The sequence below is a fragment of the Lissotriton helveticus genome, chromosome 2_1 (assembly GCF_964261635.1).
Source record: "Lissotriton helveticus chromosome 2_1, aLisHel1.1, whole genome shotgun sequence".
Taxonomy (NCBI): Eukaryota; Metazoa; Chordata; class Amphibia; order Caudata; family Salamandridae; genus Lissotriton; species Lissotriton helveticus.
In genome coordinates this window covers 1,186,362,985-1,186,385,590 of record NC_136059.1, presented here as the reverse complement: position 1 = coordinate 1,186,385,590, position 22,606 = coordinate 1,186,362,985, and the positions used below count along the sequence as shown (strand labels likewise).

General features: G+C 45.4%; 1 protein-coding gene across 1 annotated transcript in view; it reads left to right on the top strand.

Annotated features, from left to right (window-relative positions):
- LOC144818538 (alcohol dehydrogenase 1-like) overlaps window positions 1-22,606 on the top strand; it is a 346,247-nt gene that overhangs the window by 124,288 nt on the left and 199,353 nt on the right. Inside the window, exon 3 of the mRNA XM_078676058.1 lies at window positions 11,907-12,048. Coding sequence (XP_078532184.1) covers window positions 11,907-12,048 — 142 coding nt within the window. The remainder of the gene's footprint in view (window positions 1-11,906; window positions 12,049-22,606) is intronic.

The window sequence follows — 22,606 nt, the reverse complement described above, 5'->3', positions numbered from 1 at the left end:
CAAATCACAATACACCTAACAGAAGACTAGATCCTAGTTAGGTAAGGAAGTAAGGTTCAGGACAGCCGGGCGTCTCACCTTTCCGTCGGTACCTCGGTACTGTCAGCGAGCGGAAGTGGAGGCGAGTTAAAGACAACGCCCTCCCTCCTAAAATAGCCTCGTTGTGTAACGCGCCGGCCCTCCGTTGTCCAATGGCCACGCAGAGTAGCGCGATGTTACCGAAAAGTCCCTTATAAAATAATATAATTTAATACTGCACACATGGGAACTCTTTCCATGCAGCCAGCTATGGATATAGGTTGAGATATTTTACTAGCACCTTAGCGTTCTGTGTTGTTTTCTAATAGGCCATGGTCATTAACAGGTTTAACTCCTCAATAACAGTTGTTATATTATTATTATTCCTTGAGTGTCATTAAATATGCGAGATTTACGCGCCCTGGTTATTGTCAGTGGTGGTTTGTGGCAGTAGGGTCGCTATCACACGTTTGTTGGGTCTCAGTGTAAAGTCATTTGGCTAAGACACGGTAAAGTTCAGTGCTTACTGAGTCTTTTATTTTTACACTACAGAGCGGGGCCTCTTCCTCCCGAGCGGTTGCCGGGTGAGGTGAGGTCGTCACCCACACAAAGCTGGGTGAGTATCACGCTGAGGAAATGCCTTGGTGTGATCAAGCATTTATGCTTTAGTTCCATGTAAAAATCATATATTTTTCATTTATGTGTGCCTGCACGGTTTCTATGTGTACGCCCCGTGTTGTGTGTGTCTAACTTGGTATTGTCTGATACAGTGTCTTTTGTCTGTTAACAGGAAGAAGATTCATTTCTCTCCCTACAGTGGACACTTAAGTATTCTTACCCTTGATATAAAAGTAACTTTGTCAGTACAGGTTTATTATTCATCATTTATACACTATGTATGTAGTTGCAGTAGCTGATTTCTTGTTATCGGTCCTGAAGAAAGCTGGGCGAGATGCCCATAAGCAGAAACATGTCGACCACATCACACTACGCTAGAGGGTAGCCATATTACCCAGCGTGTCTTTTAATCTTTGACACCCGCACTTCTGTCGCAATGCCTCCAGGAGTCCGGACTGTTGAATTTTTAATTTTATCTTCACTATTATTTGAGCACTGCACTCTTCTCATTCTTCCATCACTTTAGGATGCATGCCTGTGATGATATCCTTTACATCCATCCCTGCACCGGCACTATATGGTCGGTTGTGGGACGGCATGACAAAACCTTTCCCACATGACGCAAACTCCACCGCATGGGTGGTCTGATGGGAATCGTGTCAGCCTCCCTCGACTTCCAACCAATGGTTCTGGCAACCCTTGTCTCACGCATGCATCACCAGTACCACACGGCTACTGTTGTAGGCACACACTCTTTTTCAGACTTGTTCTGCTCTTTTTGTGTTTTGTATCTTGTAATTGGGGAGTGAGCAGTCAGGTCATAAAACTTTCCCCTTGACCCCCACACACCCTTCTTGTTTATAGGAACATGAAAGAGTCATGGGTGCTGCCTGGGAATCTGGCCACAAGGTCAATTATGATACAAGAGGCTTCAAACACTACCTGCACATTGAGTGAGTGTTAACTCTTCCTGTTTCTGTATATGAATTCATTAGCTGAAGTGGACATATGGCAAAATGTGTGCCATCACACAGCCAATTACATTGGGAAATGATGCTAGAACATGAATTTGGTCTGTTTCACTGATCGGGGCTATTTGGGAAACCTATGTATTGGATAACGATGCTAACCATGATGTCCAAGAATTTGTGAATGAACCTGGAAAAGGCTCTTTGTGACACCCCCTTGTCACTGCTTTGACACCCTGTTAACTGCCAGAAGCTAAGAGGAATAGGCAGCACAATTCTTGTATATGTAGTAGGATTGCATTGCTCCTATATGCTGGAGTATGTAATTCAGATATTAGGTCCCAGATTACCTCACTACTGAGCCTGTACTTCTAAAACATCTCCTTTTCTGTCTGTGTTCAAGCAGGGTAACCCTCACTCGAAATAACCTCTCCTGTCTCCTCCTCCTTCTCTGCCTACCAGCCAAAATCCTAATCTTCCTGGCCAAAACATACAGGGATGCCATTGCGAAAGACCCAGATACATTCTGGGTGTCATATTGATGATAATTCAATCAATCAGGATTTATAAAGCGCGGCTAATCCTCCAATAGGGTATTCAGGTGCTAGCAGGTCCTGCAGGCTTATTCAAACACCCAGTTTTGAGGGCCATTCAGAATTCCAGAATTGGGGTGATGATCCGGAGGTGCGTGGGGAGGATGTTCGAGTTCTTTGCTGCGATGTGGGAGAAGGAGTGTCCTTCACTTCTGCCTCCACTTCTGCTTCGGTAGATGCAGGGAGTATGGGCAAGTGAAAAGGAGGTGGAGTGCCATCTTCTCACCGGTTGGTGGAAGTTCAGGTGGTGGTTAATGTATGCGGGTCGTTGGTTGTGTAGAGCCTTGTTTGCATGGGTCAGCAACTTGAATTGGTATCTTTTCTGTACAGGGAGTCAGTAGATTTGCCTGAGGTGGGTTGCGATGTGGGTTCATTAGGAAAGGCTGAGGATGAGTCTGGCTGCCATGTTTTGTGTGGTCTTAAGTCTCTGTAGAAGGTGTGTGGTGATTCCTACATAGAGGGCGTTGCCATAGTCCAGTCGGCTGTTGATTAGGGCCTGTGTCACAGTGCGTCTTGTGTGTAGGGGTAGCCATTTGAAGATCTTACGTGCCATGTGCAGCGTGAGGAAGCAGGTGGAGGAGATGGTATTGATCTGTGATGTCATGGTAAGCTTGTTGTCAATGATGATTCTGAGGTTTCTGGCATGGTAGGAGGTGTGGATGGGTGCAGTTCCTAGGTCTGATGGCCACTAGGAGCTGTTCCATGTGTTGCTGCTGTTGCCAAAGATCAGTACTTCAGTCTTGCTTTGTTCAGCTGCAGACAGTTGTTCTTCATCCAGTCTGCGTTGTTTGTCATGCATCTTTGTAAGTTGGGTCTGGTGGTGGTGGGTCGTAGGTGAATGAGAGGATGAGTTGGGTGTCGTCTGAGTAAGAAATTATGTTGAGACCGTGAGAAATGATGATGTTGGCCAGCGGGGTCATATATGCATTCAAGAGTGTGGGGCTGAGGGGTGTGCCCTGGGGGGCACCGCAGGTGATCTCCTTGGGTTCAGAGGTGAAAGATGGGAGGTGGATCCTCGGTGTTCTTCCGTGGAAGAAGGAGGTGATCCATCTGAGCGCAGCCCCTTGGATACCAATGTGGTGGAGTCTTTCAATCAGCGTGTGGTGGGATACGGTTTCGAAGGCTGCTGGAGAGGTCAAGGAGGATCAAAGCTGCTGTTTCTCCTCAGTCTAAGAAGGATCAGATGTCGTCAGTGGTTTCGATCAGGGCGGTTCGGTGATGTGATTGCTGTGGTAGCCGGTTTGGGAGGCAATGAGAAGCTGGTTCTGCTCCAGGTGTGTAAAATGTGATTGTTGATGAATTTTGCCAGTAACTTTGTTGGGAATTGGAGCAGGGAGATTGGGAGGTAGTTTTTTAGTTTGTTGGGGTTGGTGGAGGGTTTTTTGAGTAGTGGTGTTTTTCCAGGCATCAGGAAATATTGCAGAGGTGATAGAGGTGTTCAGTAGAGTAGTGAGTTCCTGGCCGATCCTCTGCTTTCCGAGGTTGAAGACTTGGTACGGGTTTGGGTCTGTGGGAACTCCCAAGTAGATGGATTTCTTTGTGGAGGTGGTGTCCTGGGTGGAGAGGATGTTCCAGCTGGTCAGTGTGTGATTCATGTTGGTTACGGTGCTGGCATACCTGTCGAGGAAGCCCATAGGTGTGGGTTGGTCTTCGAAGTTTCTGTATATGGCTGTGATCTTGTTGTGGAAGAAGTGGGTGAGGTTGTTGCACAGCTCCTATGAGGGTATGATGTTGTTTTCACTGGCAGACAGGTTGGAGAATTCCATAATGATATTGAAAAGTTCCTTGGTGTTGTTGGCACTGGTATCGATGAATGCAGCAAGGGCTGTTTTCTTTGTTGCCCTCAGCATGCAGTGGTAGTGGTTGAGAGAGGTCTAGAAGGCTGCCCTGTCAGAGGAGTCCTTGCTGGCGAGCCATTTCTTCTCCAGCTGTTTGCTTTCCTGTTTCACTGATCTGAGTCTTTGGTGTACTATCTGGCCTTTTTGGAGCATTTTCTCTGGATGTTGCTCTTGATGGGGACAATGCTGTCTGAACAATTAACGATCCAGGCATTGAGGTTTTTCACTCCCTGTTTGAGGCTGGTGGTGGTAGCAGGGTTAGAGGTGTTGAGGGCATTCGCCCAGCTGGTCTCTGAGATTTTGTTCCACCTTCGGTAGGGGTGTCAGTCATCTTGTGGGGGGTTCAGGGACTAGAGATGCTGAAGTGAACGATGGAGTGATCGGGCCATGTGATTTCTGTGACATGGTTGATTTTTACGCGGTTGCTGGAGGTGAAAATTGGGTCCAGCCTGTGTCCTGCAGTGTTTGTAGGGTCATAGATGATCTGGGTCAATCTGTGGCTGCTCATACTGTCGAGAAGGTGCACAGTGTTTTTGACATTGGGGTCGATGAGGAAATGTAGGCCGCTGAGGAAGATGTAGTACTTGGAGACTAAGGCTAGGGGCCCAATGAAGTCTGCAATGGTGTTGCAGAAGCTGGATCGTGGGCCTGGGGGTCGGTATGGGAGGGTGCCTCTATGGTTGTCTTGTCGTCTGTTTGGAGCCTGAAGTTGAGATGTTCCATTAGGTTGGTGGTGTTGTTGGTGGTGGTGGTACAATGTATGGTTTCTTTGTGGAGGATGGCTGTTCCTCTTCCTGGTTTCTTGGTCCGATACTGGTAAATTATTTTTATGCACGGAGGATCACTGTGGCAATGTTTGGGGCAGATGTGGAATTGAGCCAGGTCTTAGTGTTTAAGACGATGTTGGGCTCGAGGGTGAGGATGAGGTCCCATAATTCATTGGAATGCTGGAATAGTGAGCATGTGTTGAGAAAGGTGTAAGCGAGTTGGTGTATTTGCTCAGGGGGTATATGTGGTGTGTTTGAGGTAGTGCTGGTTGATGGGCTGGTGTGTGTGCAGTGGCAGGTGAAGTGTCAGTGGGTGCAAGTGGAAGGTCATACCGCGGAGCATGAGTCGGCATGGCACAGTGTTTGTTGTGGCATTCAGGGTCAAGGGTGAACTCAGCAATAGTGTATCTTTGGGGGTTGGAAGTTCCGGGGTCATGATGCTGGGCACAGTGCAGGTGTGGACAGGCACAGATGGGCTTGCCTTTGGCGTGGTCATGGTGTAGCCTGCATTAAGTAGGTCCTGGGGTGGAAAGAACGGTGAGTGACAAAACCCAGTTGGAAAAACCCCAGTGGGAAAGCCCAAGCAGCTGCAGGGTTACTGGATCAGTCTAGAACAAGCAGGAACTGAAGGCCACAGGCCAGTAGCAAGCTAGTTGTCCAGGTGTCTACGGATGTGGTCGTGCATTAAGTAGGTCCTGGGGCGGACGAGGCTTCTGTTGGCTGGAAAAACAATGAGTGGGAAAACCCCAGCGGGAAAACCTGGGCAGCTGCAGTACCACTGGATCCCTCTGGAACAAGCTAACACTGGTGGCCACAGGCAAGTAACAAGCTAGGGTTTCAGGTGTCTACATGTAATTGCATTTCCTAAATGGCCATTTTGTGACAAGTGGTTCGGCGGTATGGTGATGAATTATGCTAGCTGTTGTCATCTGAGCTTCTTGCGACTTCTAGGATTTCAATTTTTATGTTTTATGATTTGTAGTACATCTTCCATCAGAAATCTGAATGCAATATGTTTTTCACTGATGTTTTATAAACTTATTTGAAATAAGCATAAATTCAATTGAAAACTGAAAGCTCAATGAAGCAGCCATGCTACTAATATTCCTGGTCAATACTTTTCTTATTTTAAATTATATAGATAGGCAACAGAATCATCAAATATGAAGACAATTATTAAATATTGTCTCATGCCACATTGAAATATTGACTACCATTGTCTATTTCCCAAACAATTCATAGGTCGAAGTTTACAATTACATTTTAAACATCATTATCCGTAGTAATTTCCTAACAGAAATGTGATAATAAGCAGAAAATGGAGACAACATCAGGAGAATGGCAAACATTACCCAGGTCCGACCAAATAGTTAACCATCGCTACAAACAAAAGCCTTTCATATAGAGTACTTGAAGGAATTCATTTCTTCCAAACAATCTCTATCATGTCCCCAAGTTAGGCACAGTAGATATTTGTATAATTCTTGCATACACACGAATTCTACTTCATAAAGTTGCCTTCTCTTTGCCATATTAACCTTTGACACACATTTTGCATTTGTGATGTTTGGACTGGTTTCGCAGAAACACCAACCCTGCTGACACTTGCGAACACTTCATGAGAATCCTATCACACTGCCTTGGCATTTGATGCAAGGCCTCTAACATGCGTAATACAAATGTGTTTTATTATTACACTTATTTGGTGACACAGCTATCTGTAGAACACAAACAATGACTATCCGATTACAATCTCGGCCTCAGGCAAGGACTCCATTTTCTATATATAGCCTTTTGTTTCCTAACATACCCAGAGGAGACACTTCTGCTGTCCTTGAGGGGTCCCTGCATACTAAAACTTTCGCCTTGCAGACGACTGACATCTCCGTGATGGGAGTTCAGTTTGTGACCAAGGCGGGGTCATCCACTCTTACCTATTATGTAAAGGGGATAGATCATCCAGACGGGTGTTTTCATAGTAAACTATATATTCCCACCCTAGACATCTAGGTTAGGGTTAGCATTGTAGGGGCATGCTTGATTGTTAAAAATCCTTATATATATGCATATATAACCTGTCTCAACAAGATGGTGCAGCTTTTTGTTTTATTTTCTGTGTTGACACCCATTATAACTTTTTTCTGCTTCTGTCTATTAATCATCACAGTCCATATACTTTATACAAGAATCACTCTGGTTCAATAAATATTAAAAACGCCCCTTTGTGTATTCTTTGTATATTTCTCTGAGCAAAGGAAAACACGAGTAACTGAGCAAAAGTTTGAAGTCTATCACCACAGTTTCTGAGGGAACAGAGTTGTCAAGTTCAGTGGTTGCCAGAACTATTCGCTCCCTGATTAGGTTAGGGGGGCTAATGGTGGCACTACAAGCTAGCTAGTCCCAGGGACAACATATCCCAAGGGGGTGCATGGAATCAGTTTGTTACCATCATACATTTATGTCGTCCACAAACGCGCAGTTTTTACTGATTGGCGGAAACCACATGACATCTCTTGATGAAAAGACCTTTTCTATTTTATTGCCGTTTCTTCATCAGTATTTCCTCAATATTCTCATGGATTGTCTGTTAGACAAATAACTGCAATATTGAACAAACATTTCTCCCAAACTCATCTTTTCTTTGATTAAAGAATAAAAATAATTCTGTTTCACTTGAAAAAAGCATTTCCAGTTTGTTCAGTAGTTTTCAATCTAGTAAACAGAAAGCAACAAAAAAGTTGCCAGTCCGAAGGTGCTGATATGATGCATACCTACTCTTGAACCTAATGAGTGTTCAAGAAGAATGAAGGAGGGTGGTGGCAGGAGACCCCATTGTAGAGTTAGCAGTTGGTTGGGAAATTCAATGGGGCATATTTACAAGGAGCTATTGCCGAATTAGCGCCACTTTATCAGAGCCAAAGTCGTGATAAATGTACCTCCCCATTCAGAAGCTGGCGTTAACAGCTCACATCACCAGTTAACCCGCGATAGCAGCCGCAAAAAACATCGCCACAGAGGACCTCCGCAACTATCGCTAATGAGATGCAGAGTAGGCGTTCCGTGCAAAAAGCTGCGAAAAAACGACACCTCAACATTCACAATGACCAGCCAGATCTGCAATAAGAACACAAAACACACGATAAGGCGCATTAGCAGCAGAAATTTAACACCTGCTCTGACCTGGTGTAAAGTCGGATGGCAGCCTGCACCATAAAAGGGAGCCCATTCCAGGGCATCGTTTGAAGGGCAACAGATGCAACAGATGCCATGGAGCCACTCATCATGCAGCCCGGACACCCAAGAGGGCCACAACACCCACCCGGCACCCTCCCGGACAACCACAGAGGCAGCGCAAACAAAAACAGCGGCACCCCAGGAACCGCACCTGCCTCACAGGCCCAACATCTGACATTGTCACTATCCCCTATAGGGTGAAAGGGACAACCATCCTATGCATCCTGGCCATCATCGCCTAACAGGCCTACGGCACCAACACAGTGGATAAGCAACATCCCACCCCACACCAAGCTGCTGGCTGTGCTGCACCTGTTGGCCCCTGGCACACCCCAAACGACACCCGCCAGAGTCGGCAGAGTCTTACAGCTAGCCACATCCAAGTCCCCCATACCTGTCCTGAACATCACCTTGGCACCCCAGTCCCCATACGTCCAACACAATGTGCAGGAACCGCTGGAGACCAAGCAAGAACCATACGCCATAGTCGGATGCACGCACGTGTTGGGGGCAATCCACTGCACACATGTCCCACCTGTGCCCCATGTGGACACAGCACACAAACAGTGTAACAGGAAGCACACATCACACATCAATGTGCAGGCAACATCAGAACACCGTGGGACCTTCACCAATGTCACCTCCAAATATACAGCCAGTGTGCATGATCCCTTCACCCTCCGATAGTCCATCAGCAAGCAGCGTTCCTAGGATGGCACCAAGGGAAATGCAAAGCACCTTGGCAAGTGCCAAATTAACAACCCACTCACCTCAACTCAACAACCATGCAATCCACAACTCTGGCAATGTACACTTCACAAAATCACAACCAACATGCACAACAACATGCCCACCCACCAGACATGATAGAACAACTTACAATGGTAACCTGGGCAAGCCGTGAACATGACAATCAACGGCATGGCACCTCAGCCACACAATAGCTGAATGTGGGGAGAAGTGGTAACCAGGCATGTGTGAAGGATGCAGTAGAACCACGATTGGGAAAGTACACAATGCCAAGAGTGGGGGCAATGTGCTGGACAGACTGCAGTATGCAGAACACACCTCCACGTCGACATACACCTCTGGTGTATGGAGTGGAGTGGACATTGGACGCAACCATGTCACCCCACCCTGTGGGGGTCCTCACGGAAATGTTGTCTGCTACGCCCCCATAAGCGCGAGCAGAGTGGGATGGCCAGGCCAGCGTAGGGGTGTGAATAAAAAGCACGTAGCCCTGGGCGTGGTCCTCTTTCAGAAAGTCCAAAGTTTCTGCCAGGGCGGCATCTCCCACCCGCCATGAGGCCGACGCCGTCCTCGTTAGCAGAGTTGCATGCGATCCTGTGTGCCTGCCGTACCCCGGCCCGCTGGACCACAAACCTGTCAGGTACAACCCTGTGCAGCCAGGCCACACTGATCACCAGCCGACACTGGCGTGTGTCAAGGAGAGCCCACCACGTGCCTGTGTAAGCTCCAAGCCCAGGCCCGCGACCCTGCCAGCCTCTCAGACCTGCAGGCTCGGTGTTCCCCCATGAGTAGCTTGGCTGGTCGGATCCTGGTGGGGGGGTTGCATGAGATATCCATGGGCTATTGTAGGGTGTTGGTGTCGTCAGTGTGGTGGTCCTCTCAGGCATCACTGATGTGTTGTATTCTGTGCTCTGCTGAAGGTGTTGTGTGCCCCTCTGCGATGTGAAGGGGAGGTGCATGTTGACTTTGTGTTGACATGTATGTTGGCGCATTGTGCTGGTTTGCATGCAGACTGTATGGCAATGTACATTGTGACTGTTTGGGGGGTGCTGGATTCTTCTGCGGGACAGTGTGCATTTGGACTGCATGACGGATGTGAGGTCATACGCGTACATTTCCATTTCATATTTTCCGGATCTGTCAGATGTAGTAGGCATGTTTCTGTGCATGTGCGGAGCCAGTTGTGTCCTCTGTTCTGCAGTGTCGGCAATGCGCATTGTTCCATGTTGTCGTCAATGTGGGTGTGCTGTTCATGCTATGTATATGTACTGTAGTGTGCCAAGGGGATCTGGGACATGATCCTGGGTGATTGTGGGCATGCAGTGTGCTACACCTCATTGTGCATGTATGCCATTGTGCCCATCTCTCCCCGTCACCCCAGTCCCTGTTTGTTGTACTCCCCGTTGATGTTGTGTCAGGTCCTCTCGAGCTGTGACGGTACTCCCTACTACTTGCACCGTCTCCACACTGGTGACTGTGGCCTGGATTTCCTCCAGCTCCTCTGGTGGCACTGAACTGCCACCTCTTGCAGCCATTGCTGCCTTCCTGTTGGCAGCGGGTTAGTGCCTGGTTTAGGTAGTCACACTATGCTGGCACCTATTTGCATCCTGGATTGGCCGCCTTGGCACTCTGACTGCAATCCAGGTGGTCTGCTAGTGGGTCAGTTGCTGGTGGTGTTCCGTCACCTCTGTGACGCTGGTCTTGTTTTCCTGCGGTCTGCACCCTGTCTTCCTCTCCCTCTTCTCCTTGGCCTTCCACGACCCCGTTGTTCCTTGCTGGTAGTCTGTGGAGGTTGTGGGGTTCGAGTAGGCCTCTGCGCTGGGTCAGGGTGCATCCATGTTGCTACGTGTTTTGGCTTGTTTCTGGTGTGTTTTTTCTCTGGTTTTTATGGTGCATTGTTCCGCCAGATGCGTGGGATTTGCAGGCCCGTGGCTGGTTTTCGCTACTTTTTGTTCCATGTTGGCCTCATGGCATGTTTTTTTGCGTTCACGTATCACATTTTTGCAGTGTGGCGTTGATTTTCACACGGACATTTGCCACGTTATCTGGTGTCTATCGCATGCTACAGCCGTGTTGTGAATACCACGTTGACACAGTGTTATTTTCCTGAGGTAAGCTGCGATGTTGAAAGTTGCGTTACACTACTCTTGCGGTAGTTATCACAAGTGCTTGTGAATATACTCCAACAATTTTAAGAGCAGGTGACTCCTAAAAGTGTGAGTAGGTTATGAACTATGATCTTTTTGTATCAATGGTGTTCTTTCAATAAACATTTTGAAAAAAACAAGCTGAAATATATTTCTGTCACATGGCATTGACTGTGAGACAAACTCTGCTAATATCTGAACAGGACAGTAGTGATAAGGCCAGTTTAATTGTGGATTTAAAACTCGCTGACTGGTTAGGCCAGGAACCAATCAGAATTCAGCATTTTGATATTACCCCTTCTAACTTGTTGGCAATCTTAGTTTTTTTTTACTCTGCTGAAGTTGGTACATTTTCCCAAGGTATGGGAACAGCACATTTGGTTGCCGATCAGAATTTCAAGGCCTAAAATATTGAACTGCAAAATGTTTTGGTCAGAATATTGACCACAAAAGTCTTGCAATGGCAAGTATACATACATGTATATATTGTTAATGTACACTGATGTGAAGTTAAACATATTTCCCTGCTTACCAATATGTACTTACATTAATGATATTCTAATATTGATACACTAAGATATTTTGTCAGGTCAATATTTCAATCTCGATATTTTGAGAGGTAATCGCACATTCATAGAGAGATCAGTCAGTGTAGGCTTGATTTAGACCATGTAAAATAAGTTTGTTTTTGTCTTACACAAGTACACATTTTCTGCACGTTGGGGTGTTTTTGCAATTAGACAAAACAGTATAATCACTAGCTAGTCCAAACCAAAGGATACCTCATTCCACCCTTAACAGTATTTACCCCCTTCTGAACTTAACAGATTCAATTTATATTCGAATTAAACTGTGTACAACAAGGCCTAGTAGCGTGTCTTTGTACTATGCCATGCTATCTTGTTCCTGTGATGCAATGTCAAATAAACATATACATAAACAGTGGTTACTTTCTTTGCATTTCCCTTTACAGATTTTGGCCACTGGAATTTGCCGCTCAGACGATCACGTGCTTGAAGGTCTAATAAGTAGAATAAAATTTCCAATCATTTTTGGCCATGAAGGAGCTGGAATTGTTGAGAGCATTGGGAGAGGAGTGACCACAGTAAAACCAGGTAAGGGCCAAAGTGCACCCACGTGACTTTAAGGCACAAATGCATTGTGTAAAAACGAATATATAGTGCATTTGTACCTTAAATTGACATCAGCGAATAATCTTTTCGTATTTCCCACTTTACTTCTGACTTATCCTTGGGAAGGATGCCACAAGCCTTCCCGCCCAGAAGTGGCGCATCGGTAGTTGGTCATAAAACGGACTCAACTATGCCTCAAAAAACAGAGGAGATGCGTCAGTTTTGACTGAAGCAAGTAGCCTACTGTATGGAGACCAATGTAATACAGTGTCAAAAGGTGAAAAACGCACCTTGCACTCTATTACGTTGGTTCTTTATGCCACGAGTAGCTTAGTGTACTTATGTGTACCACTATGCCAACATATGTGTGACAGGTCATTAATGGTGAGTAATGTGTTATTTACTGTGTTACCTACCTTATGTGTGCACTTACCTGTTGAAGTGATGTGATTTGATTGCAAATTACACTTGTTTCAAATAACTTCAGCTGTTCAAATTCCTCTGAAACTGCCAATGTGTCATTCTTGTGCCTGGGTTTTAGAGGCATAGGAATTTTAACCCATCTCAAGCTATGTGGCCTCCCTCCCAAAGATGTGTCACTTTGGTCAAAAGTAATAAATACCACTGTGTCATTTTTATGGGGCAGTTTAGGTGGGAATGCCTACCTTGCATCTATTAAAACTAACATTACTCAGCTGATTCTGCCAAAGGAAAAAAACGACGCAGACCTAAGAAAGTTGACCATCCGCCCAGATGCGTCACCTTGTATATATGGAGCAATGACAGCACTGCTGCTGTGTAAAAAAAATTTGGCTCGGATCACACGTGACCTTGATGTACGAAGACACACATGTCTGTGTGCATATGTTTTTGTTTGTGCTGCGCATGTACTAGCAGGCTATGTTTAGCAGACCCAGGGCCCCATTTATCAAGAATTTGCATCGCGTTTGCACCATGCAACATTTGCATGTGCTACAAAAAGCCTAAAATGTGATTTACCATGCCAAGTAAAGCCACTTTTTGCTGCATTGCGTCACTCTGCTCTGCAAAGGCGTCCCATGGATTTTGATGCATTCCCAGATGTACCATTACCCATTACTGGTGGACCTGGGGGTGTGGCAAAATGCTATGCCTTCCCAGGTGAGGCGTAACACGGAGAAATCTCTTTCTTTCTCCTCATTACTTCCTCTTTCTATGTGCAGCACAAATCGAAAGAGGAAAATGCCTCCGGGGATTTTTTTGTGCAACAAGGTGCCCTTTCCTGCACAGAAACAAACCTGTATGCAACACAATCACCCTTACACCATGGTGCAAGGGTACCTACATTGGCATTAGGCAGCCCATTGTGCACTAGTGCTGCGGAAAAGGCAGGAATGCGCCGTATTGTGTTAAATAAGGCGAATTCCTGCCATTTCCCTGTAATGCAATGCAGCGCTGCGATACTTTTTAATAAATAGGTCCCCAAGTATATTTTCAGATTCGCCTATCCTGCTTCATCCTCCTCCTGAGATGTGTCCATGATAACCACTTCTTTAATGCAACAGGTTTGATTTTTATTTTTGTGGCAATAATTGAAGCCAGATGTATCACCCCTGGAAATTGTTGCCCAGAAATTACACCCACTCTTTGCATGTGTACATTGCATTTAAAGGTTTGGAATTCAAATCACCAACTACGGGTCTGAACATTGATCCATTGTTTCGGCATGTAAGAAATATTGCTGCACTGGAATTGCAAATAATATTGACGGATTTTATTTGTAATGCAGTCTACATTTCTTGTAGTAAATAAAAACTGCCTCTAATTTGCTTGTTACACTTTAGTTATAACATCACCATTCCAGTAGCGACTAGTGCATTTGGAAAATGGTGGGACGTGATACTTCACTCGAATTCAAGCAAGTAAGGAAGCAATCGAGCTTGACTTCTCAGTAGGTCTGGAGTTGGAGGAGGTTCTCATCCATGAAAATTTCAAAAACGATGAGGTCACATAGTGCATTTTGAAGCACAATTTCCACATTCATTTGCTCAAATGCCATGAACCTTGAAAAGAAGTCATTCAATATTCAAGTCTTTTATTTGCGTGCCAAACAATGACATCTGACACTGCCAAAGAATGACCCCATTAAAAAAAATATATATGGCAGGCACTGGAGCAAGTCCGAAAATTTCCTTAATGGTGCCAGTGATAGCATTGTATCATGGGTGCCTCTTTATGCCAAACAATTGCACACAGTATGCCAGAATTTTACGATTCATGCCATATACCATGGGTGACCCTTACGTCAAAACGTATCTCTAGTATGTCAGGGGAAGCATTTGCCATTTAATCGTTGTCATCTCCTAGACTAAGACCTACCTTCAATGTGACAGCACCAGCATTTTACCACGGGTACCCCATGCACAAAGAATTTCTTCCAGAATATCAGTGCCAGTATTTTTCCATGTGCCAAGAATTTTCTCCAATATGCCTGTGTCAGTATTTTGCACACGTCTATTATGCCAAATATTTCCTCTAGCACACCAATATCAAGTATTATCTCTAGTATGCCAGTGCCACATTTTACCTCCAGTATGCATGTATCAAGTATTACTTTCAGTCTGCCACTACCAAGCGGTATCATTAGTATACTAGTCCCAGTATTTTTTCCACATGTGCTTATTCTCACTTACTACAACTCACTCGTTCTCGCCGAGCCTTACTAATTCTGTTTCTTTCTCACTCATTCTTATACACAGTTATAATCACTTTTGTTAATTTTCGTTCATTTTCACTCACATTCATTCTCACTCACACTTCCTTATTCATTCTCACACGTTTTCTTACCCACACAGACTCTCAATTATTCTCACTCTCTCATTTATGATAAATCTATATCTTAATCATTAATTCTTATTTTTATTGATTTATTTTAGGAGGTTTATATAGCACAGTATCAGAGAGCTTTGCAACAACGTACATGAACAGAAGCATAAACAGTCACAGTAAATTAATACACCTAGATTCTGGAAGTTTCTTAGTTCAATAATTATTAGGTAAAAAAGTTCCTTTCAGGGAGAGTGGGGAGTTAGATTGAGGAGTTGAGGAATGGATCATCAGGAGGCTTTGCGGCAGTGGTGGTCGCCAATTAGTGAGGGATAAGGAGGAAATTTAGTGTGGTTATTGTCCAGGCGTACAGAGAAGACAGTTGAGGAGAAATTCTTTTAGTTGTCTCTTGAAGCTCATGAAGGAGGGGTCAGTTTTGATATGAATTGGCAGAAAGTTTCAGATTTTGGGGGCATTGCAAAGGAAAGAGCCAGAGTGGGCTTTTTGTTTATGTCTTTTGGGTGGGATTAGAAGGAGCATGTTGGAGCTTCTTAGGTTTCTCAATTGTCCTGCTTTAGTGAGTTTGGCTGCAATGTAATCTGGTTTGGCCGTGTGTAGGGCTTTATAGATGAGACAGGCCATTTTGAAACTGCAGCGTGCTTCGATTGGTAGCCATTTTAAGTTTTGCAACCCAGAGGTGATGTGGTCGTGTTTCTTGGATCCTGTGACCATTTTTGCTGCTGCGTTTAGTGTATCTCTCAAGGGGGCTATGTGTGTTTTTTGGCTGCCCCAATTAGTGTGGCGTTTCCATAGTCAAGTCTGGCCAAAACTAGAGCTTGTGTTGTGATTTTTAGGTCAATGAGGGCAGGAAAGGCTTGATTCTGCTGAGGAGGTTTAGGCTTAGAAGGCATCCTTTGCAGTGGAGCTAATGTGAGAGCTCATGTTTAGTCTTGCATCCAAAGAGATCCCAGAGGAGTATGCTGAGTTAGCTGGGGTAAGCTTGCAGTGTAGGGAGTCTAGGTTGTTTATCCATTCTTGGATTTGAGGCGGGTGGTCATGATTGGAGAAACAAGATTTTGGGTATTTCTTTGTTGAGTTTGAGGTAATTGAGTGATAACCAATTTTGGACTTTTGAAAGTGTGGAGTTAAGTCTGTGGATGTCTTTGAGGGAGGATATTTGAAGGTGGCGCTGGGTGTCGTCGGCATAGAGGTGATAGGAGATATTTGCTTGTTTTAGAATTCTAGTGAGGGGTTTGATGTAGATGTTGAAGAGTGGGGGAGAGAAGACTGAGCCTTGTGGGACACCTTGGGTTGTGGGTGAGATGTGAGAGGTTTTTATTTTTATGAGTTAGGATCGGTTGTGTATAACCATTTTAAAACAGTGCCATAAACTCCGATACACTTTTGGAGGGCATCTAAAAGTAACTTGTGATCCACTGTATCAAAAGCCGCTGATAGGTAGAGGAGGACAAGCAGGCAGCATCTGTTTGTGTCAAAGGAGTTGTGAATATCATCTATTATACTCAGTATAGCTGTTTCAGTGTGGCATCCCTTCCTAAAACCTGATTGGTGTGAGTCAAGTAGGTTGTTCGAGTCCAAGTGTTGGTTCAGTTGGGAAAAAACACATTTCTCGAGGATTTTAGCTAGGAAAGGAATGTTGGTGATAGGTCTAAAGTTTTTCTGATCGTTCGGGTCAGCATCAAGTTTTTTAAGCAGGGGGGTGATTTGGCCTTGTTTAAGGCAGTTAGGCATCAGCCCATTGTGAAAGGAGCTGTTACTGATCTTCGTCCATAGAGGGGTTAAGTTGAGGTTGAGGTTTTTAGCCAGGGAAGCAGGTAGTGGGCCTGAGTGGTGCGCGGATGGTTTGGAGTTGGCAATCACCATGGAGATGTCCTCTTCTGTGAGAGGTTTGAAGTCCTTCCAACTCTTGTGTGAAGAGGCGGGTCTTGGGTATGGGCTTATTTTGGCAGTTGATGGGTGAGGTGTCTTGGTTTTGGGGATCATGGAGTGAACTGGGGTTGGGTTTATCTTTGTTTTGGGTGATGAGTTGCTGGGTTGAGAATGAGGGTGATGGGCTTAAGGCAAGCTCAAATTTGGTGATTTTATCATTGAAGAATTTGGCCAGGTTGTAAAACGGTATTTTTGAAGCAGGGGGATTGTCCTTGGCAGGCTTGGAGGTCTGTTTTCAGATGATGTTGAAGAGCTCTATGGGGCATTTATTTGCTCTGTTCAGGGCCCTACGGAAAAAGGTGTCTTTCTCCTTGAGGGTGCGTTTTTGTAATTCCTGCATTCTCTTCTGAGCTGGAAAAGGTTGGTTCTGGATGAGCTTGCTCTTCATAGTCTTTCAACGGCTCTTACTTGACTTCTTTCGAAGTTGAGGTCTTAGCTGAACCAGGTTCTAGATGGGATATATCTTACCCTTTTATGTTTCATGGGGGCTAGTTGGTCAAGTGCAGTTATGAATGTTGTGTTGTAGAATGTAGTGAGCTTGTCCATGTTAAAGTTGTCTGTGGTGGTTGGGAGTAGGGGTAATATTCTTTCTTCCAGGTCAGAGAGGGAGATGGGTTTCTGCTCCATTGATGGGTAATCTGTGCTCTGAATGGTGGTGTTGCAGTTTGGTTAATGTTAAATAGAATGATGTGGTGGTCTGACCAGTTGATTAGGAATATTTTATTGATGTTTAGTATTTTGTTTTTGGCTATGATCCCATCTAAGGTAGAGCCTTTGTTGTGGGTTTGTCCCTTGCAGTGCTGGGTGAGCTCATTGGTATGAAGGAGCTCATTTAGAGACTGTATTGAAGTGTCCTTTTTGTTATTCCAGTGGAGTTTGAAGTCACCAAGGATAATGTTGTCAGAGTTAGATAGGGAGCAGTGTGGTAGTCGGTCAGATAGTTCTTCTTCGAATGCGAGGGTGTTTCCTGGATTGTGGTAGATGAGATGGCATTTAGTTACTTTGTTGTCTTGTCGTTTTAGGTTAGTACTGAGGTGTTCGTATATTGAAACAGAGTAGGGTTTTGGTTTCAGCTATTTTGATGTTGTTCTTATGAATGATGGCAATGCTGCATCCACGATGGTCTATTCTGTCCTATTTAATGATGGAAAAACCTGGGGGGTCTAGAAGGTCAAGGATCAAGTAGGATGGTTCATTGAGCCAGGTTTTGGTGACAATTGCAATGTGACTGTCATTGTTCAGAATGACATCAGCCAACTCTGTTGCATGCTTGGTTGCTGATCTGCAGTTTACAAGCATGCAGTTAAACTTGCAGCTGTTGGAGTGGTTTTGGGAAGGGGGGAGTCTGGGATTATGGCTGTGCATTCTGAGGGAGGTCTTGTAGTCCTAGATGAGTTGATGATTCTAACAATTCCGGTGATTACCTGGATGTTAGGGGGGTCTGGATTGTTCTAGAGACGTAAGGTTTGGCAAGATTCATTGCCTCTCTCAAGGACATTTCAGGGTTCTCTCTTTTCGGTCTGTGATATTGGTTTTTGAGAGGGGTGGTGCGCCCACTGTTCGGTTGGAAGTTGGGCAGTTGAGAGGACTCACTGATGTTTTTGTGGGAGGGGAGCTGTGATTGTTGGGTGGTGATAGAGGGCACTATGGTGTTGAGGAGGATTTTGATTATACCCTGGGTGATTATGTTGAGTTGGCTTTGAAGATGTGTTAGGCTTTCAGTCATGGATAAGATTGAGATAGAGCTCCTTGGTAAGAGAGAGTTGAGTTGTTTTTCCATACGTTTTAGGTCTTAAGGTAATTTGGCCATCAACACTAAGTTCAGGGGAGGGAGAGAGGAGGAATTAGGGAGCAGGTTAGTTTGGAGGTGCTGGCTGGGGCAGGAGCGTTGTGGGATGGTAAGATTTCAGGAAGTGGAGACATCTGTGTCTTTGGATGGGTAGATTATGGGGAGAGTGTTTCGCGTGTGTATTTGTGCTTTTTGGCCTGAGGTTTGGACGGTGGTTAGGCAGATGTTGGGGTTAGCAGGGATCGGAAGAACAGGGTAAGTGTAATGAGTGGGTAGGGTGTGGGGGTGACATTGGGAGCAGTGTCTTGTTGTAGGAAGTGGGGTCGTCAGTGATGGGGTAGGGGGTGTGGGAGACATGGCTTAGGGGTGCAGTGTAGGTCTGAGAATTGCAATAAATTAGAGTTTTTGGAAGGGTTTGTAAAAGTTATTTCTTGAGTCAGGTTGTGAGTGGTGGGTTGGGTAGTGGTTGGATAGTTGGAGGGGCTAGAAATTGAGTTTTGCAGCTTGGGGAAGATGAGTTCAAATTGGTGAAGGTTGAAGTCATTGGCTTGGACCATGACTTTGCCATTTCTGTATAATGTTATGGTGGCGTTGACTTGGATGAGTTGGAGATTTGCAATTTTTGGCCATAAGGAATGTTGGTGGCTTTGGTGACTCGAAGGCAGTTTGCTACGTTATTTCTCCATTTGGCCTGGTGGGTGGTATTAAAAATTAGATCTGCTTTTGTCTTACCTTTGGAACAGTTGTGGTAGAGGTCCGCTATGAGTGTTTCAGGGTGTTGCTTGAGTAATCTGTGCTTAAAGATTGTGGTGCATTAGCTGAAAGGTTGGGTGGGTAGGTGGTGTAGAAGTAGTGAGGATTGTGGGGTTTCAGGTTGTTGGGATGGGAGAAGTGGGGGTATCTGGGGTGGTCTGGTGGTGTTGTGTATTTGTCATCTTCTTCACAAAGGGTGTTGTGTGGGGGGAGTCTTCAAGTGGTGTTTCTTGATTGACAGGTATCCAGAGGGATGTTGGAGCACTATGCATTGGGCATGGGAAGATCCTAAAGCAGAGGTTCATTCAGGAGAGATGGGAGGTACAGAGTTATGGTGGCTCCTGGGTTTAAATAGGATGTAGATTAAAAGGTGGTCACTAGGTGGAGCTCCAGAGCAGAGGATTTAGCATAGGTTAAGGTAAGGCTGATCTGCCAGAGGAGAGCTGGGCTGGGCAGGACCAGTAGTATTTTATATGTTATTCTTTTAGAGCTTAAGATGGGTGGTAGAAGGTATTGGAGGGAGAAAGGTGGGCAGCTTCAGGTCTGGAACTTAGCTCATAGGTGGGGTTGTTTGTGCAAGCTTAGAATAGAATCGCACAGAATGGACATTACAAAATGGGGATAGGATGGGGCCCTACAGCTGGGGGGGGTGACCTTGAAGCTCTGTAACAGGGTTCGAGCCTCAGCAGGGACGCTCAAAGTCCTGTGATTCTGGGCAAATCACTTAATCTCCCTGTGCCTAAAAATAAAAAGAATGTGTCCAGCTGTAACACAACAGATACTCATGTAAAGCACTCTAATACCTTTGGGTCTATATGTGCTATATAAAACTCCCATCCAAAAAGATGGCCACCCCTAAAGGATTCTAGGGGAGTCCTACTATAGTTTTAGTGAAATAGCAGGAGAGCAGTCCTTTGTCTGTTTCGCCCAGTAGGAGTGGCCATATTAGGTTGGGTGTTGAAAATATTTTGTTCAACTAAGGGAGGGGCAAAAGGTGTGTTATAAGTTAGAAGGGTGATCCGGGATGCAGCAGTGCAGCACTAATGAATTAGTGGGGTTAGAGCTGGGAGTTAAATCAGTCAAAGCTGACGGCCATAACAAGGAGCTGCTCTCAGTCAACTTTCTACTTCCATTAGAGTAGACTGGAGGGCAGGGCACTGAGAATTAGAGAAAGGAGGTGGAAAGTAAAGAAGGACCACCGATGTTAGCTGAGGCTTCCAGTTTGGGCTGCTGGGCATAGAGATGGTTTCAGGGCACAAAGATGGATGCCAGTCATCAGGGGAACACAAAAAGGGGGATAGTTCAGAGACACTCTGTGTGGACATGTAAGCACCAGGCAGCCCCCACTGACTCACCCCCAGTTCTGTAGATCCATAGATCTAGGCTGATAAATTGTGCAGCCCTTCCCTCGACCCAGGCACCAAGCTTGTTAATGACCAGAGCTGTGCCAGAGGCTCCGAGGTGCATCTTTGCAGAAACAGGCGGAAGGCAGACTAGGCTCGTCGTCACACAGCCACGCAGATTCTGACCCCTCCAGTGTGCCTCTCATCGGGCCAGTAGCGTGGGTCCAAACAGAATATGCAAGGAGCTGTATAGGGGTTCCCACTATCCTGAACAACCCCTTCATCGACTCTTCATTTGGGGCCCGAGATTACATCAGATAGTTTGAGGGGTGACACACCCCACCGTGGAACAGAACGGGAGACCAAATCGGCAATGAGCCAGGCGCCCGTGCTCTCAAATGGATCCCTCGTCACCTCCTTATCTACAGCCCCGGGACAGCAACAGTGCAACTTGGTGACTGCACACAAATTCCATGGGTTCAGGCACATGCGCTAGCATCCGACACCTGCAGATGGTCAGGGACGGGATCTGAAATGCGACACCTGGGATCACGCATGCAGCATGGAATCCGGGGGTAGTCATCAACTCTCGCAAAGCAGGGCTGCGAGGATCAGCTGAGGTCACTCACCTGTCCAGGTAATGGCAGTCTCTATAGTATATAAATTCCCTTCATGGAAGTTCTTTGTGGATTTTGTTGCATGTATGGCCAGGACATGTTGGGGATTTGCGCAAAAAAGTGAATCCGGCCCTCAGGAGCTCACAACGTGTGCTCCTGTTCCATCGGTCATTTTGTTTTTATCACTCTTACTCTCACTCATTCTCTTGCACTCTGACTCACACTCAATCTTATGCATTCTTATTCTCAGTCACTTATGCTCACTCTTAGTCACTCTTTCTCACTCACTTATGCGCACTCTTAGTCACTTATTCTCACTCACTTACACTCACTCTTACTCCCTCCGTTGTTCTCATTCCCACAAATTTCTAATCTCATCCACTCATTCTTTATGACTCTGACTCATTATTACTGATTCTCTTTCAATCTATTGCTCACACTCACTTGCTCTCACTCACACATATTCACACATAAACACACAGACATTGCCATATGTACAGATGCTCGCTCAAACACATTTTCTCACTCACACGCGTGCGCACAACTTTAAAAAATATTTTGTACTTACCTTGCTGCTTTTGCAGGTCCCATTTGAGCTCCTGCTGCATCATTTACCCTTGGGAAAGCCACACACCTCCTTCCCACTTCAGGCACCAATGAAGCCTGAAACTGAAGCATTACAACTCCACAGTCATAGGGATCTGGTTTCAGTCTCTTTCATTTTTACCCCACTCTTTTACAGCTCTCTGACGAGTTTGGACAGGATGGGATGATAGACTGTGTGGTGTGCGCACCTGGGTGAAATTTTGTTATGTTATGTTATTTACATTTCCTAAGTTCAACTGTTACCCGAAGCTGTCCTGGCGCTACGTACTTTGCCTTCCGGTTGTCAAAGTGTAAAATACCTAGGAGGTGAAAAGCCAGGTTTTTAGTCCTTTCCTGAAAGTTAGTAGTTCTGTGGTGTTCCTGAGGTAGAATGAAAGCTCATTCCAGGCCCTAGCGGCACAGGCAGTGAAGCCTCTTTCCCCCCATTTCACTTTCCTGAAGGAGGGTACTTCCACTAACCTTGCTCTTCCGATTTCAATGCTCTCCTAAGCACATACCATTTAAAGCATAGTTTTAGGTGTTCTGGGCCACTAACATGGAGGTCCTTAAAAACTATGCATAAGGATTTAAATTGAATCTGCTGTTTAACAGGGAGCCAATGCAACTGTTTTAACCCTTTTTTTATTGAGGCAAATTTAGATGTTCCGGTCAGAAGTCTTGCTGCTGCATTCTGCACA